Source organism: Momordica charantia (assembly GCF_013281855.1).
Source record: "Momordica charantia cultivar OHB3-1 chromosome 6 unlocalized genomic scaffold, Mcharantia_2.0 BLBB01000006.1, whole genome shotgun sequence".
In the NCBI taxonomy this organism is placed as follows: Eukaryota; Viridiplantae; Streptophyta; class Magnoliopsida; order Cucurbitales; family Cucurbitaceae; genus Momordica; species Momordica charantia.
The window spans coordinates 27,410,954-27,426,335 of record NW_028275164.1 but is presented as its reverse complement, the minus strand read 5'-3'; the positions used below and the strand labels follow the sequence as shown (position 1 = coordinate 27,426,335).

Sequence of the window (15,382 nt, the reverse complement as noted above, 5' to 3'; positions counted from 1 at the left end):
ATTCCCCTTGGTCTAATTCCACGCCTTATGACGAAAGGGGAGTCGGCGTGGCATAAAGTGAAGATTGAGGGAAGTACAGGATCTCCCGCTCTATGTTAAGATGAATAAACCACCACCCAACCTCAACTTAAAAGCTTAAGTTAGGAATTGGGTAAATTTAATTCTTTTATTATATCTCAACACCAACTTGCGTTTATCCATCTAGATTTTTTAACAGTCTAATTTACTAAATTTAATATTTAGATCATGTTTCAAATAATTGAAAAAAGTAAGATCCTTTAGAGAGATTACGAAGAGGTTTAGGTTCACACAATATTCATTATAAGTTGGAATTTGCAACAAGTTACTATTAAACAAAATTGTGTAAAATAATAATCCAATCTCTCCTCTTTCTTTCCCCTAATCTCACCAAATCTTTTCCTTAGGGGCAAAAAGGAATCAATGAATATGATGAACACAGAAAAAAGAGAAGTAGAAATTCAACCCATTAAAGAAATTGCACTAGTGGAGATTGTCCAAGGATTTCATAATTAGAAGTTGAGAATTTTAGAGAAAGTTTGCTTAATTCGAGGGATTCAACAACACATGTCTTTCAAAATTAGTATCCATTAGATGGATTTGGAGTTCAAGTAATTCAACATGGTATCTTAAGGTCGACAATTTTAGATTTATATCCTTTACTCTCCGTTTTGCGTCAAGAGTAAATTAAATATTGTCGTTTGGATGTTCGCTGGAATGGAAAAGAAAATAAAAACTTTATTGATTTGGACTTTTAATCTAAATTTATTATTTAGAAATTAAAAAATGATAGGTTAAATTTGTAAATTACTTTGAAATTCTATGAAATCCTTAACGAATCGAACCATTTTGATCTAGAAATTTTTTACATAAAAACTGGATTAAAACTGGATTAATCCGTGCAACGGTGGAATTCATTTAAAATCCATCATGATTTTGAAATCCCTCAAAATCTGGGATACCAAAAAGGGCATCAATGTTTTCTATATATATATTTTGTTAAAAGCAAACATAACTCAACAATAATTGACATATCTCCAGTCAAAACGAGCATAAGTCAGTCGTAATTGGTATATATAGGTTGTCTGTTCGATTACCTATCCCCACATGTTCCCCACATGTTAGTACTAAAAATTTTTTTTGTATATATATTACATATTTTCATTTTCGTTCTTACCCAATTTCGTCATGGGACTAATTCTACCATCATCATTCGTGTACTTTAGTTTGAAAACAAGCATATTTTAAAATTAGTTTTGAAGGCCACATTACATTTTTTTATTTTTAAAATCCCATGTTAATATTTGTTCCAACTTTGGACACACACTTCCATCATAATCCCATGTTTGTACTTTTGTTGTTCATTAAAGAAAAAGAAACAAAACAACAAAATATGTTGTCACACATGCAAAACTTTGAACTGACTCTCACTACCAGACATTCAAATCTTTGTATTATGTAATTATTTTTATAACCTAGCTCTCACATTAAATCCTCATACCTAACATTATTGTCATCAACCATAAAGTCCTTCCTCATCCCTATACTTTTTCGTATATATACGCTTCTAATTTCTATATACATTCGTTACCGTTTTTTTTCTCAACCTCTCTGGAGAAAAATAGTATATCTAAGAAATATAAATGATTTCGAAGAAGTACTAATCTTCTTCTAGAAAGTCATTTTTCAATTTTCATATTTTAAAGGATACAAACAGTTTAGAAGAGGAATGGTAGAATGGATAAAATAAGCAATCTTAACAACCTATAGAGCTAATGTTAATTGTGTTCTAATAGTTTATAATAGTTTTTAAAGATAGCCAACCAACGTATAACTCAACAGGTTAAGGCCCAAGTATCCAATTATGAAGTTGAGAATTCAAATATCCACTTCTACGTATTGAATTAAAAAAAAAAGAGTTTGTAAAGATCAAATGACTCTCTAAAAGAACATTATAAATGACTGAAGTTTGATGTTTTTAAAGACGTGTGAGAATGTACCAACCAAGTTCATTTATACAACGGTTGACGAGTTTAGAAGTTAATTAATTAACCATATGATAATTAATTGGTCCATCATCGTATATCATTTGAAAGACTAAATCTAAAATGGTTTGCTTGAAGGAATAGAAGAATGATATGAATGCACGTAGAGAACAATATTAAGTTGAAATCTTTTGGAATTTAAAATTCAGTTTTTTCTTCTTCTTTCATTTTTTTCTTCTTTTTTGGATGAAAATTTTAAAATTCAGCTAATCAACTTATTTTAGTGTTTCCATCATGATTGGGATATATGGGTAGGTAAAGACTTTTTCTTTTTTCATTTTTTTTGTTGGAAAAATCTATTATTTTTATGTTAGGATCATTATATATTTTTTTTAATATTTGTTTTAATGAACTTAAATAAAGGTTGTTTAGAAAAAAAGGAAAAAAAAACTTAAGTAAAGGTTGATTTCATAAGGTGCCCATTTGTACTTGACATATGAATACAAGCACATGTGGTTGTGTCCTCTATTTTGAATAGGTGAGATAGGAGGAAGATTTTAAATGTCGATATCAAGTGAAGTATTGATAAAATATTGAAGCTAATAGATATTTTTGAAAAAATTCATAAAAATATTTAAATTACTCTTTCGCTCTTTTTAAATAAGTTAAAAATTATTAATATTGATATTATGTTTATATTCGTAATAGTTTGTTGATATTTTTTATAGTTTGTCATTTTTTTTACGATATTATGGAAATGTTGATTGACTCTCCTATGTCTATTCGAACTCATAAGCATACGAAAAATGTAGATGTAAATATTGATATATGGATGGAAACTTAATACTCTAGTTACAAGAGTTGTTTAGATAAAGACTATGGACCAACGATACGTGTTAATGTGCATTAAGGTTAGACGATCTAATTAGACAATTGCTCTCTAGGTTCGAGATCGAAAATAAGAGATACAAGTACTCATAAAGAACTAGCTTGCAACGTGGTAAAATTTGAGAATAGTTTTGATTTAGAAAGAAAAAAGGTATTTATTTTTCGTTTCAAACTTAATTATTGTACATTTTATTCTTTAAATATTTAAATATATTTTTTAGTACAGGTAAGAGATTGATGTTTATTTTCTGAATCAGAAAAATAGCTACCAATTACGACTCAGCAGCTCTTGTTAGTTTAATTCTTTAAATACTTTAAAGCAAAAGTGAAGGAAAAATAAATCATGGGTAGGCATTATTAGACGTGGATTTCACTGTCCATTAGATTAACAAATAAGAAATTAATTGCACAAAACAGATTCAATGCCTCTCCTTCGACCCATTCAAGAACCCAAAACTTAGATTATTAGAAATTGAGACTAATTAAGTCCATATATATATATCTATATATATATATATTATTTTTCTTGGAAATAAATAACGAAGCTTTATTTATTGGAGAAACGATATATGGAACCTTCATAAATAGTTTGTTTAGATATCAATTTAGTGGGATTGATATATGTATGTTATTGTACCTTATATTAATTATTCATTCAAGTTCATCTACTTGTGCATATATTAATTATTCTTCCATCTTCATACTTGCAGCCCAAAATATAAAACTAATGGAAGAAACATTTTTTTCAATAGTTGTAATCATTCCTTAAATATATTTTCTCACATAATAATTATCATTAAGAAATTATAATGATTTAAAAGAATAAACAATGTAAAAACATTTAGAGAGAGAAAAAAATATTTTGCTGCGCTTTTGAAATATTTTTATACAATGATGAACTATATCTTTACATATATGCTTCATAAATTTATAATAATCTCTACATATTCTCCAATTTATTATTTTGTTTTGGATTAAATTACTAAGTTGGTCTTCGTAATTTAGAATTTGTTTCAATTTGAATTCTTAGGACTTTAAGGTTTTCGTTTGTTTTTACTGTTTATTTGTGCCAATAAGTTTAGTTTATACTATTTGGCCGTATTAGAATTATGTAAGGCTAAATTAAAAAGAAAATTAGGAGAAAATAAGCGAGTTTCAAGTGGGGTAAAAAGAAATGAAAAGACTTGGCTACTTAAAAGTTAAGAGGAACTTCCAACTTAACACCATATTGACAAATAAGAGAAACTTTAGAGTGTGATTTGGATGAGGATCAGAAAACAGAAATCTGAAAATCAAGCGATTCAATAATGGAAAGTAGGTGGGAAGGAAGAAAATGTCACGTTCCATTAATGAAATCTCAACGGCCAAAGTTTAATATTTTTATTTGTTTGTGAGAATGAAAAGAAAATCATGTTGAAATTCTGTCTCAAAAAAAATTAATAATAATAATAATAATAATGTTGAAATTTGCACGTCGAAAATTGAAGGATAAATATGTCTTTTAAGCATCATCAACATACAATATGAATTATACCTCTATCAAAAAAGAAAAAAAAATTACAATATGAATTGGTATCTTTTCTCTTAATTTAATTAGTTGACTTATTATTTTCCATTAACTTAACATAGTTGACTTACATTACATACATGTTGCAAATATTAGAACAGGTAAAGATGAATTCCAAAAAAATCTATAATATAATAGTGCCACTATTTAATTAATCTTTTAAATAATTTTATTGTCTCCAAACCAATCTAAACATAGCTAATTGTTATTCAAATATATAAATACAATAATTGGTGGCGGTTTCTATTCATATGTGAATTAAAAAATTGATTAGTTAAGATATATATCACTAGATCAAAGGATCAAATATGAATCTTTATATTTGAATTTGTAACATGTAAAAATGAAATAGTTCGCATAATATAAATATAATATGTATTTTTAAAAATGTCACATTTTTTTTTCAAATATGGATAAGTGTGACTTTTTTTTTTTTGGTGCATTTTAACATTATAGATTTCTAATTTGAATTATGCTACTCTAATAAAATTTCATAACTTTATGCTAGTATTTGAATATCCAATCTGGACAATAAGAATATTTGACTAGAATTTGAATGTTAGGTACCTCCCATACATGCTCAACTTAGAATTTAAACGTCAATACACATTTGCAAAGTCATCTGTCAAATAAATGACGACAAAAAATAATTGTGATCAAGTAATTAGTTTTAAATTTAAGAATTAAAATATGTTTTTTTAAATGTTTAGTAACCAAATAAAAAAAAGTAATTAACGTATTAATAATATATATGAAAAAGAGCCAATACTTGAGCTTAGTTCAGTTGACATATGTCTCGATAATGCATTCGAATCTTTCACTTCCACTTGTTATACTAAAATAGTATTGGTGGAGAAGGAAAAAATGAGCTTCGTTTTCAAATCCCCTTTAGGCACAAGAAATTTTATTTAGTTTTATGCCAAAGGAATTTTATGTCTCGCTTTGCCAAAGTCTCAAAAACCTTAAAACCTGTTGCATGTCAAAAAAAAAAAAGCGAATTAGGTGATAATATTTTAGTATAAAGTATTGATTTTGTTAACTAATTTCTTCTAAAATTCACTGTCGCACATCATATTTTATTTAATGAACAACGGTCAAAAACAGACATTAATGTTGAGACCTTCTAAGATCGGTATTTTAGCAGTGATAATTCTCTCCCCACAAAGGTTCGGCCGTCGGGTATTTCCCACTTTGCTAATTGTAATAATTATTAAAAATTTGCAATTAAATTACGACATTTTTAATCCTAGGATGTGCTTGGTTTCAATATAATCTATTTAGAAGATAAATTACGTTGCATTTGATCATTTATTTATTAATATCTTTAACACTCCCTCTCGTTGAAATTAGTCACAAGGCACAACAACTGAAATTATCAAACATTAATATTAATTAGAGAGGAAATGAGATTAAAGTTTGAATACAAGAACATTAAATGTGTTACAAAAATTTTAATATTTCTATTGATAGTGTGATACTTTCTTGTTTAAGCTCAAAGTCATGTATTTGCTTCTAGTTTAACTCAAAAAATCCAATAATAATAAAGATATTGTCTTTACTTATATATTATAAATCACCCTATAGAATATTCAATCTAGAAAGTTCAAATATACCCCTAGTTAAATTTCTATTTTGTATGGGCAATGAGCAAATAAGATAAAATCAAATGAGACTATTCCTGCACATATTGGTTTCTGTAACCATGGTTATATAATTATTTTAATTAGCTTGATCAATAACTATTTTTGTTGTTGAGTTTTGAACTTTTTTTTTTTGAAACATAAATCACTTTCCTTTTAATTAATAATGTTTGTTAAATTAAAAAATTAGATAATAATTTTGGAAACCAATTATAATTAAATTTCTTCGGTAAAAATTACTCATTCACTCCTAAACACACGCTGGATTATAGTATTTTGGTGATTGGGGTTGGAAATTTCTTTGACATGATATTTTATTATTATTATTTTTTTAGTACACGTAATGTTTTTTGTTACTTGAAAATGTAGACAAAAAAGGGAGTTGGTAAAGTAAAGAGAGAGAAGTCCACCCATTATTATTATTATTACTGTTATAAATACGTCCCCACCTGCAAAATCCTTTCATTCATTCTGAGAGCCATACCCGAAGCAGCAAAATTCATGGAGGATTTGTGGGTATGGCTGATCGGTGCTGTGGTCGGCGGCTATATCTTTGTATTCGGTATTCTCAGAAACTTTAACCAATGGCTCTTCATCACGCGCCACCGTGGCCGCTACCACCTCCCCCCCGGCGACATGGGCTGGCCCATCATCGGAACCCTCCTCCCCTTCCTCCGAGCCTTCCGCTCGGGTCGACCCGATTCCTTCATCAACCATTTCGTCTCCAAGTAATCTTTTATATATTTATATGAAATATGTCACCTATTTTTTCTTTTTAAATAGCACAAATTTTTCATTTATTGGAGTAGTATATGGTATATTCAGAGACTCATATTTCAGATACAGTTACTATTTTGCCAATTTACTAAATATTTTTGCCATATAATCAGGTATGGTAAAATAGGGATGTACAAGACGCATTTATTCGGGAGCCCAAGCGTGATAGTGTGCGTGCCGGAGGTGTGCCGGCACGTGCTGATGAACGACGAGCAGTTCGTGTTCGGGTACTCGAAAGCGACCAGAATCCTGACCGGAAGCAAGGCCCTGAACACGGTCCCGAAGGCGGAGCACCGTCGTCTGCGGCGGCTGATCGCGTCTCTGATAAGCGGGCACGACGCGCTGTCGCTGTACATCGGGCACGTGGAGGGGATCGTGGTCACGTGCCTGGAGGAGTGGGGAAGCATGAAGAAGCCGGTGGAGTTCCTGACGGAGATGAAAACGGTGGCGTTTAAGGTTCTCCTCCACATCTTCATCGGATCCACGTCAGCTGCTTTCATCGACAAGATGGAGAAGCTGTACACTGATTTTCACTTGGGATTCATGGCCTCTCCCATTGATCTTCCTGGTACCACCTTCAGCAGGGCTCTTAAGGTCATTTCACCAACGTTCCCCTCACCCCTCACATTTTTCCCTATTTTAATTCTTAAATTTTCATTTTCCATAAATTTTTACCATCTTTTTAACATTAAACTCTATGCTGCATTAATTTTATCCACAAATTCTATAATACTTTACTATTTTAAATTTTGTATTTTAACCTACCTGTATATGTATCAGTTGATAATATTATATTCTATTTTAAAATAAATAACGTAGATTTCATGTCTATCAAAACTTAAATATACATGAATCAATCTACAACTTGGGTATGGAAATAAAACACTTCAAATAATAATAATAATAATAATAATAATATATATACCTACAAATTAATTTATTAGTCGAGGTGCACATGATCCAAACGAAAAGTAAGGTGTAAATTAAAATTAGGCACATGAAGCCCTAAACTTAAAACTGAAGTGTGCTTTATTATAAGTAAACAAAGTTAGAAAGAAACGTAACAATGGCAACAATTCTTGGAAACAAATTATTTAATTTATTACAAATTTATTTTTGAGAAATATTTAATTTATTACATGTTTAAAAATGGTAGGTTTTATATATACTTCACCCAACATGATAAAACCTTGATACATTACACCCAAAATAGAGAGAAGCCATCACATCACCTCTTGGTCAAAACTCTAAATTGAAAAAAAAAAGAACAAAATTTTGTGGGATTCCACAAACCATAATTGGTCAACTACTTTTCTTGTCAAACTAGGCAAAGAAATAAAGAAATAAATAACCTTATTATTATAAGATGAAGGATTAATGAATTTTTATTTTGTGGAAATTCAGGCCAGAAAGGAGCTGATAAAGATATTTGAAAATGTATTGAAAGAGAAGAAGGCAAATTTGGGGAGCAAAGAAGTAGAAAAGAGAAAGAAAGATATGACTGATTTATTATTGGAAGTTAGAGATGAAGATGGGCAAGGCTTGGATGATGGCTGCATTATTGATTTGTTGATTGGGTTTTTCTTTGCTGGCCATGAAACTTCTGCTCATAGTATCATGAGAGCTATCATGTTTCTATCCGAAAATCCCGAAACCCTTCTCAAAGCCAAGGTTCGTTTCTCGCCCTACATTTTCAACTTTTCCTTTTACCTAAAACTAAAGTTGTTATGATCAAGCTAGTTTTAGGATTTTAAAGGACTGGTTTGATGACGTTCATGTTTTTTGTTTTTTTGGAGAAATATGAACGTTTATTAACTGTTCATGTTTCTCGTTTCTCATTTTTAAGAAACGTTTTCAAAATTGCGTAGAAATTTTAGAAACAACAAAATTAAATTTTTGTTTTTTGAAACTGTTTTTTTCATAACATGGATAAAAGTATTATTTTATCATTCTTTGAAATGCATAATAAATATTTTAAAAAATAAATAAAATATAAAATTTTGAATATTTAATTTTAAAAATTAATTTTCATATAAAATTTGAACCTTTTTTTTTAAATACGGTAAAGAATAAGAAACAAGAAATGGTTACCGCACATGTTTATGAATCTTTTTTCAATAAATAATAAACAGTTCTCAAACGCATGCAGTTATGTTTTTCTTTATTAACAAAAAAAAAAACGAGAAACAATGAACAAGAAATGAAAAACGAGAAACAATTAACATGAGCATTACCACATGCATCCACAATAAATAGAGATTACTGATATAATAAATAGAGATTACTGATATACGGTCTCGACCTTACAGCTGTTATCTAATTAGAGGAAAAAAATTGGAATGGTTCCAAGAAAGATTAGAACATGTAGTTGTGACATTGAAAATGACACATTTGAAAAGTATGCTTCACTAATTAAACAATTAATCCAAATTAATAATATAAAGAGTTTACTTATGGGCAAAGATTTGAAAAGTTGAAAACACTAATTTTCTTTAAAATAAAAAATATATTATATATATTGTGCAGGCTGAGCAAGAGAAAATTGTGAAGGCCAGGGCAGATGCCCAACAAAAGGGCTTGACCATGAAGGAAATCAAACAAATGGATTATCTTTCTAAGGTACCCCTCTGTTCTTCTCTATTTGCTTTCCAAATATTATAAATTTAGCCCCATATTTTTATTAATTTTATTTGTTTGACCCTACAATTTGTGTTATTATTTTATGAAGAATGGCATGTGAAATGACATAAACAAAACAGATAAACAAACTTCAACTCCTCTTCATACACCTACTACCAAATACACACTTTTAATTATCATTTTAATTCTTTAGATAATGAGTAAGAATCCCCCTGTCCATTTGAACAATCTCCTTATCATTTCAAATATCGCTTTTTTAATTATTTTTTTGCGGCTTAGGTGATCGATGAAACGTTGAGGAAGACAAGTTTGGCATTTACGCTTTCGAGAGAGACAAAAGTTGACGTTAACTTAAATGGTTAGTTTGAGGGGTTAAATTTTTGTATTTCGTAACTCAAAATATGACTTTAACGTGTTTTGTTTGTCAGGCTATACAATACCAAAGGGATGGAAAATCCTTGTTTGGACGAGAGCTGTTCATATGGATCCGGAAATCTATGAAAACCCACAAAAATTCGACCCATCTAGATGGGACGTAAGAATTTTCAATTAACTCCTAATCCTTGCAAAATTATATATAAAAGAATATAGTTTTTTTATATTAATTTCCTCTTTGGTTTCAGAATCCAAAACGTAGAGCTGGGTCTTTCATTCCCTTTGGAGCAGGAATGAGACTTTGTCCTGGGATTGATCTTTCCAAACTCGAGATCGCCATTTTCCTTCACTATTTTATCCATGGTGGCTTCAGGTAAGATCGTGTTAAAGTATCTATAAATGATTAAATTTATGATAATCCATCTGCTTAAAATTTTTAATATTTATAATTTAACATGGTATCCAAGCAAGAAGCTAAACTCTCTCTTTTCTTTTTCAGACTCGAGAGAGTAAATCCAAACTGCCCAGAGAATCATCTGCCTTTGCCAAGGCCTACAGACAACTGCCTTGCAAGAGTTGTTAGAGATTCATAAATATTGAAATAAAGGAGATCAGAAAATGGGCTCTCAAATTTCCACCTTTTAACTCCAAAAATATAATATATAGTTTTAGTAGGAAGATTTCAATACTCTCCCTCACTGCTTTTATACATATACATGTCTTTGTATGGGCTTATAAATAACTCATCTCACTTTCGTACCAGAGATGAAGCCTGATTTAGTTCTACTACACTTGTTGAATTACCCTCAGCAATGTTTACCAACCCCATTCAATGTACTAAATTTTCATCGATATTTTTATGCGTACATAAGTTCAATATCGATATAAGGGATGAATCGACATTTCTATAGTATCATAGACAAACGAACTAACATATAAAAGATTAAATAATATAATAAAAAAAATATCCTAAAGTTATTGCATGATCAATGATATTTTAGAGAGACGGTACAAAATTGAAAATATTTATTTCAACACATTCAAACGAAACAACTAAGAGCACTTTCGGTATCTTTAATGGGAAATATTTGAGAAAGCACTCGACTATAAACATAATTTTCAAAAAGTTGTCTCAAGCATGTCATTTATTTAGATCCTATTTGCATGGTAATAATTTGTTGTTAAAAGTTAAAACTTTTACTCATATATAATTCAAATCGTCAACACGTTCAGAGAAAATCAAGTTCAAGAATCAATAACTAAAAATATGGCATAGAATTTCAATAAGTTGCAGCAAATGGGATGAACATTCAAGGATGGATGATGGTAGTTCAGAGATGCTTAGGCAGATTTCAACTCACATATTGAACTTGTAAATTTTTTGCTCTATTTCTCCACAGAAATAGAATACCTTCTGAAAGCCTAAGCTCTGTTTGGATACACATTTTTTGGTCAGCTCTAATGGGCTGCATCATCTTCCTCACAAAACTTTGTATATTCCTTTGGACCAAACAAGGAATCTAGTTCACCTGGGTTGCTTGGCTTCACTTTTATCATCCATCCCCCTTCATATGGACTTGAATTGATCTGAAGTAAATAAAACAATATACTTCAATCTCGTGTTTCGTTTTAGTCTCTATGCTTTTGTAAATGTAATAATAACAATCTATTACATTGTAACTAAGAAGCTGAAGTGGCATCACATTAATGTTGACTTAGTACGTTTTCGATTTAAAAACTCTTTTTAAGAACAAGTGATTGAAACTCTTGTAATTTAAGTATTTGAGAGATGCTTACTAAAAAAAACAGTACAAAAAAAGTGCTTAAACGAAAATATATGTCAAACTCACGCTCACCCTAATTTCTTCCAAAAGTGTTTATATAATAGGTTCTTGCTGAAAAACACTTTTTTCCAAAAGGTATCCCAAACTCATGCAAAAACGAAACAAGTGAACGCCCGAGAATGATAATGCTAAAGTTAGCACAATACAGGAACTCGAACCAACAACAACAAAAAATTATCAAACCAAATACAGAGTCCAAAGAGATTAGCAAATAATTGAGGAGTTGAAATTTTACCAAACCAGGTGAGTCCTCGAGCTGTGAGTTCACTTCAACAACCTCACCAGAGATTGGGGAGTTGATATCACTGGTGGCTTTCACACTCTCCACTGCTCCAAAGCTCTTTCCTTGAGAAACCGGAGCACCCGATTTTGGCAGTTCCACAAAAACCACTTCTCCCAGATGGTCCTGTCAATACCCATGAAAAGCGCTTCCAACCCAAGTTTAATTTGAATACCAACTATAGACCAGATATTTCAATACCAAACTTGTTCTAATAAAAGATTGAGTCAGTTTCCATGATTCCACTAGCAGCAAAATGAATTGCAACCATAAGTTTTCTTATCCAAACATCACTCAAAGGAATAAGATTTGGGCAGTAAATTATAACTTTGGTTCTTAAAAGGTGATTTGGTAATATTCTTGTTTCTTGTTTATTGTTACCTGTGTTTCTAGAAACACATTTATTTGGAAACACAAGATTTTGGCTATAAATTATAACTTTGGTTCCTAGAAAAACAAGTGTTGGGTAACTGTGTGTATTTCTATCTATTTAGTGTTTTGTACCCTAAGAAGTTTCTAATATGTCCTTTTAAGCTTTCAGGGTTATGTCTATTAACTCTTATAACTTGAAAGTTTTCACTAATAGTCACAAAATAAAAAGTCAAACTTAATTAGAAACTTTTTAATGTACAAGAACTAAATAGGCAAGCCATAAAAGTGTAGGGACCTATTAGAAACTCTTTAAAGTATATGGACTAAATAAACACAACACTAAATGTTCAGGACCGAAATTATAATTTAACCCAAAATATATGCAAACAAGAGTTACATTGTTCAAAAAATGATCTGTTTGGTGGTCACCTGAGCATGGTCAGTGATTCCAATGGTAGCAACAGGGCCCTCATGCTTCACCCACTCATGTGAAGAAGCATACTTCAGCCCATCCAAAACTGCAAATTCAACCAATATTGCTTCATATTCAACTAAGAAATTGCCACTCTTTTATCTTACCCAGATAAATAAATAAAAAAAACTAATCATAATTGAGAATTAATCAAACAACATTACAGAATGGAAATGGGATCCAACCAAAAGAAAAAAGAAAAACAAAAAGCTCTAACTTCACAGAAGCATTTACACAAACAGTTTGCAGGCAATGGAGGGAATAGGAAAAATTACCAGTGGAAAAGCATCTGGCGAGAGAGAATAATGGAGGAGAGAAATGGGTTTTGGATGCAGAAGACAATTTGAGCGACTTGGCAGTAGAAGAAGCCCACATTCTGAGAGCCATAGATTCTTTCCCTTTTTTTCTATTCGTTTATTTTGCTCTCTGTTTTTCTTCTTCCTCTTCTTCTTCCTCTGTTTTTTAGAGAAACTACTGAAAACTTCTGTTTTACAACATCGCTTTATCTTCGACGGATGGTGGGCAGTGACTGCCTCATCTAAAGACTGCCTTTTTTTTTCTTTTTTTTTTTCTGAGTGATTTTCCCTCTTTTTCATATCCTCATCTGATAAGTTATGGCCCGACAATGACCAGTTGGTGACGATATCTCTGAAACCAAAGTTTTAAGTATTTATTCAATAAAAATGTTAGAGATTTAATTTTATGGAGACGTGGATAGAAATATTAATATAATATAATATTTTTAAAAGTATTATAAAAATAAAAAATTTACAAAATATATTTAAATTAACTAATAAATATTTAACTTTTAATATATCATGTCCATGTTAATGATATTTTATATATTTTGTCTCGTAGAATAATAATCATTATTATCTTTTTAAGTATAATATGTGGGGTGATGATCGAATTCACATCGGTAATATATAGTAATTATCGTTGACCTGGCATGAAAAAGATAATTAAATAATGAAAATAATTTTTTAGACATATTTTAAAACAATAGAAACATTGAAAGACAAAATAATAAATAAGCAAGGAAGAAAGCAATTGGAAGAACCGTCAGTGGGTTGTCATGTCCACACACGGCTGACTACTAATTACACTTTTTTTAAAAAAAAAATGTTTTACAAATGCGGAAAAGTGAGATTAAAAGTTTAAAACAGTGAAAAGGAAAAATAAATAATAATAGTAATAATAAAACATAGTTCAAATCAAATCCACCGTTATTAGCACTCCAACATTAAAAGTCCTTTGATATATAGAATATATAATTCCTTTGTAATTTAACATTCCTTTTGGCTTTTACCTTGTAACATAGGCATGTTTGGTTTTAGATTAAAAAATAGATTTTTAATCTTATGTTTTTACGAAAATAACGATTTAATTTTTTAACTTTCAAAACTAACGATTCATGTCTTTAAAATTCATGTTCAGAAAACAAAGTAAAAACTAAAAGCCATTGAAGATTTCAAGAAACAAAATCATTATGTTGGAAGAGAATAAAAACCATTTCACTCACGTTATTAATCCACCAATGTAGTGATTACTTTTTAATTTTTTTAATCAGTTCATGTATCACTTAGCTGACATAATATTGATTTTCTATTCATATTTAACCTAATATTTAACGCGGTGGATTAGATCGTTATCAAAGATAAAATTTAGAAATTAAATTGTTAATTTGGAACTTCAAGAATTAAAAGTTTTTGTTTCATAATCATTTTAGTTTTTTGTTTTTTGTTTTTTGTTTTCAAAAAACAAAAGTCATATGGATTTGATAACTGGTTTTTGTTTATAAAAAACAAAAATACCTAAATTTTACTACACATCATGCACGAGAATTGGTTTTTGAAAAAATATGTTTAATTATTGAAAAAACAGCACTTCTGCTGGGTGAAAATCATTTATTTTTTCGATGTATGACAAATTAAAAAATTAATTTTAGAAAAGTCTAAAATCACTTTAAATTGATTTTCAAAGTATCTCTTGAATGATGATTTTGAAAAATTAACTATCTTTTGTTGGCGGTCAAAAATGAAAAACATGTAAGCATATACTCAGTTCAAGTCAACCCAATCACAACAAATAGACCATCAGAACTCAACGAGCTCCTTTGCATTGAGCTAAAATGAAGAAAAGACATTACCCGACCTAAGGACTCCGGTCTTAGGTCCGACCACCAACCTGGGGTCCAACAGCCGTAACGGCATGTCGTAACCAATCTAATGGTATTATCTCCCCCCACCTGCCTATAAAAGGGACACTCCCTCCATTAACCAGGTAAGCAATTCTATCTGAGAACGACTTAAGACTTTGCGCTCACACTGACTTAGACGTCGGAATGTTTGTTCCTTGTGCAGGTTTCACTTGTGAGCACCTCAACTACTCATCCACGTTAGCTCCCTCCGACATTGGAAATCAGCATTAACATCTTTAAATCTCTTTTTTAAAAATCACTAATTCTACCACTACTTCCAAATACACCCTAAAACAACAACCGTGTTTAAAACATACTCCAAAC

General features: G+C 30.3%; 2 protein-coding genes across 2 annotated transcripts; one reads left to right on the top strand and one right to left on the bottom strand.

Annotated features, from left to right (window-relative positions):
- The first annotated feature begins 6,556 nt into the window (after positions 1–6,556).
- LOC111023787 (7,8-epoxymelianol synthase CYP88A154) lies at positions 6,557–10,742 on the top strand. The gene is made up of 8 exons (XM_022301270.2): positions 6,557–6,826; positions 6,989–7,469; positions 8,280–8,546; positions 9,402–9,494; positions 9,795–9,873; positions 9,944–10,050; positions 10,139–10,263; positions 10,390–10,742. The coding sequence occupies exons 1-8, from the start codon at positions 6,600–6,602 to the stop codon at positions 10,481–10,483; spliced, it is 1,473 nt and encodes a 490-aa protein (XP_022156962.1). The 5' UTR covers positions 6,557–6,599; the 3' UTR covers positions 10,484–10,742.
- Positions 10,743–11,134: 392 nt separating this feature from the next.
- LOC111004514 (Single hybrid motif superfamily protein) lies at positions 11,135–13,393 on the bottom strand. Its single transcript, XM_022275564.2, has 4 exons — positions 13,134–13,393; positions 12,816–12,904; positions 11,970–12,140; positions 11,135–11,477 (listed from the first exon to the last, which is right to left on the bottom strand). Exons 1-4 carry the CDS (start codon positions 13,243–13,245, stop codon positions 11,349–11,351), a joined length of 501 nt encoding a protein of 166 aa, XP_022131256.1. The 5' UTR covers positions 13,246–13,393; the 3' UTR covers positions 11,135–11,348.
- Between the last annotated feature and the right edge of the window lie 1,989 nt (positions 13,394–15,382).

What these genes read in the sequence shown, in the direction of transcription:
- LOC111023787 (XM_022301270.2), top strand. Translation starts at nt 6,600, where the DNA reads ATGGAGGATTTGTGGGTATGGCTGATCGGTGCTGTGGTCGGCGGCTAT. An exon ending in ATCAACCATTTCGTCTCCAA is followed by an intron (nt 6,827 to 6,988) that starts GTAATCTTTTAT and finishes CCATATAATCAG; the next exon opens with GTATGGTAAAATAGGGATGT. An exon ending in TCGACCCATCTAGATGGGAC is followed by an intron (nt 10,051 to 10,138) that starts GTAAGAATTTTC and finishes CTTTGGTTTCAG; the next exon opens with AATCCAAAACGTAGAGCTGG.
- LOC111004514 (XM_022275564.2), bottom strand. Translation starts at nt 13,245, where the DNA reads ATGGCTCTCAGAATGTGGGCTTCTTCTACTGCCAAGTCGCTCAAATTG. An exon ending in CGCCAGATGCTTTTCCACTG is followed by an intron (nt 12,905 to 13,133) that starts GTAATTTTTCCT and finishes TTGAATTTGCAG; the next exon opens with TTTTGGATGGGCTGAAGTAT. An exon ending in GAATCACTGACCATGCTCAG is followed by an intron (nt 12,141 to 12,815) that starts GTGACCACCAAA and finishes GGGTATTGACAG; the next exon opens with GACCATCTGGGAGAAGTGGT.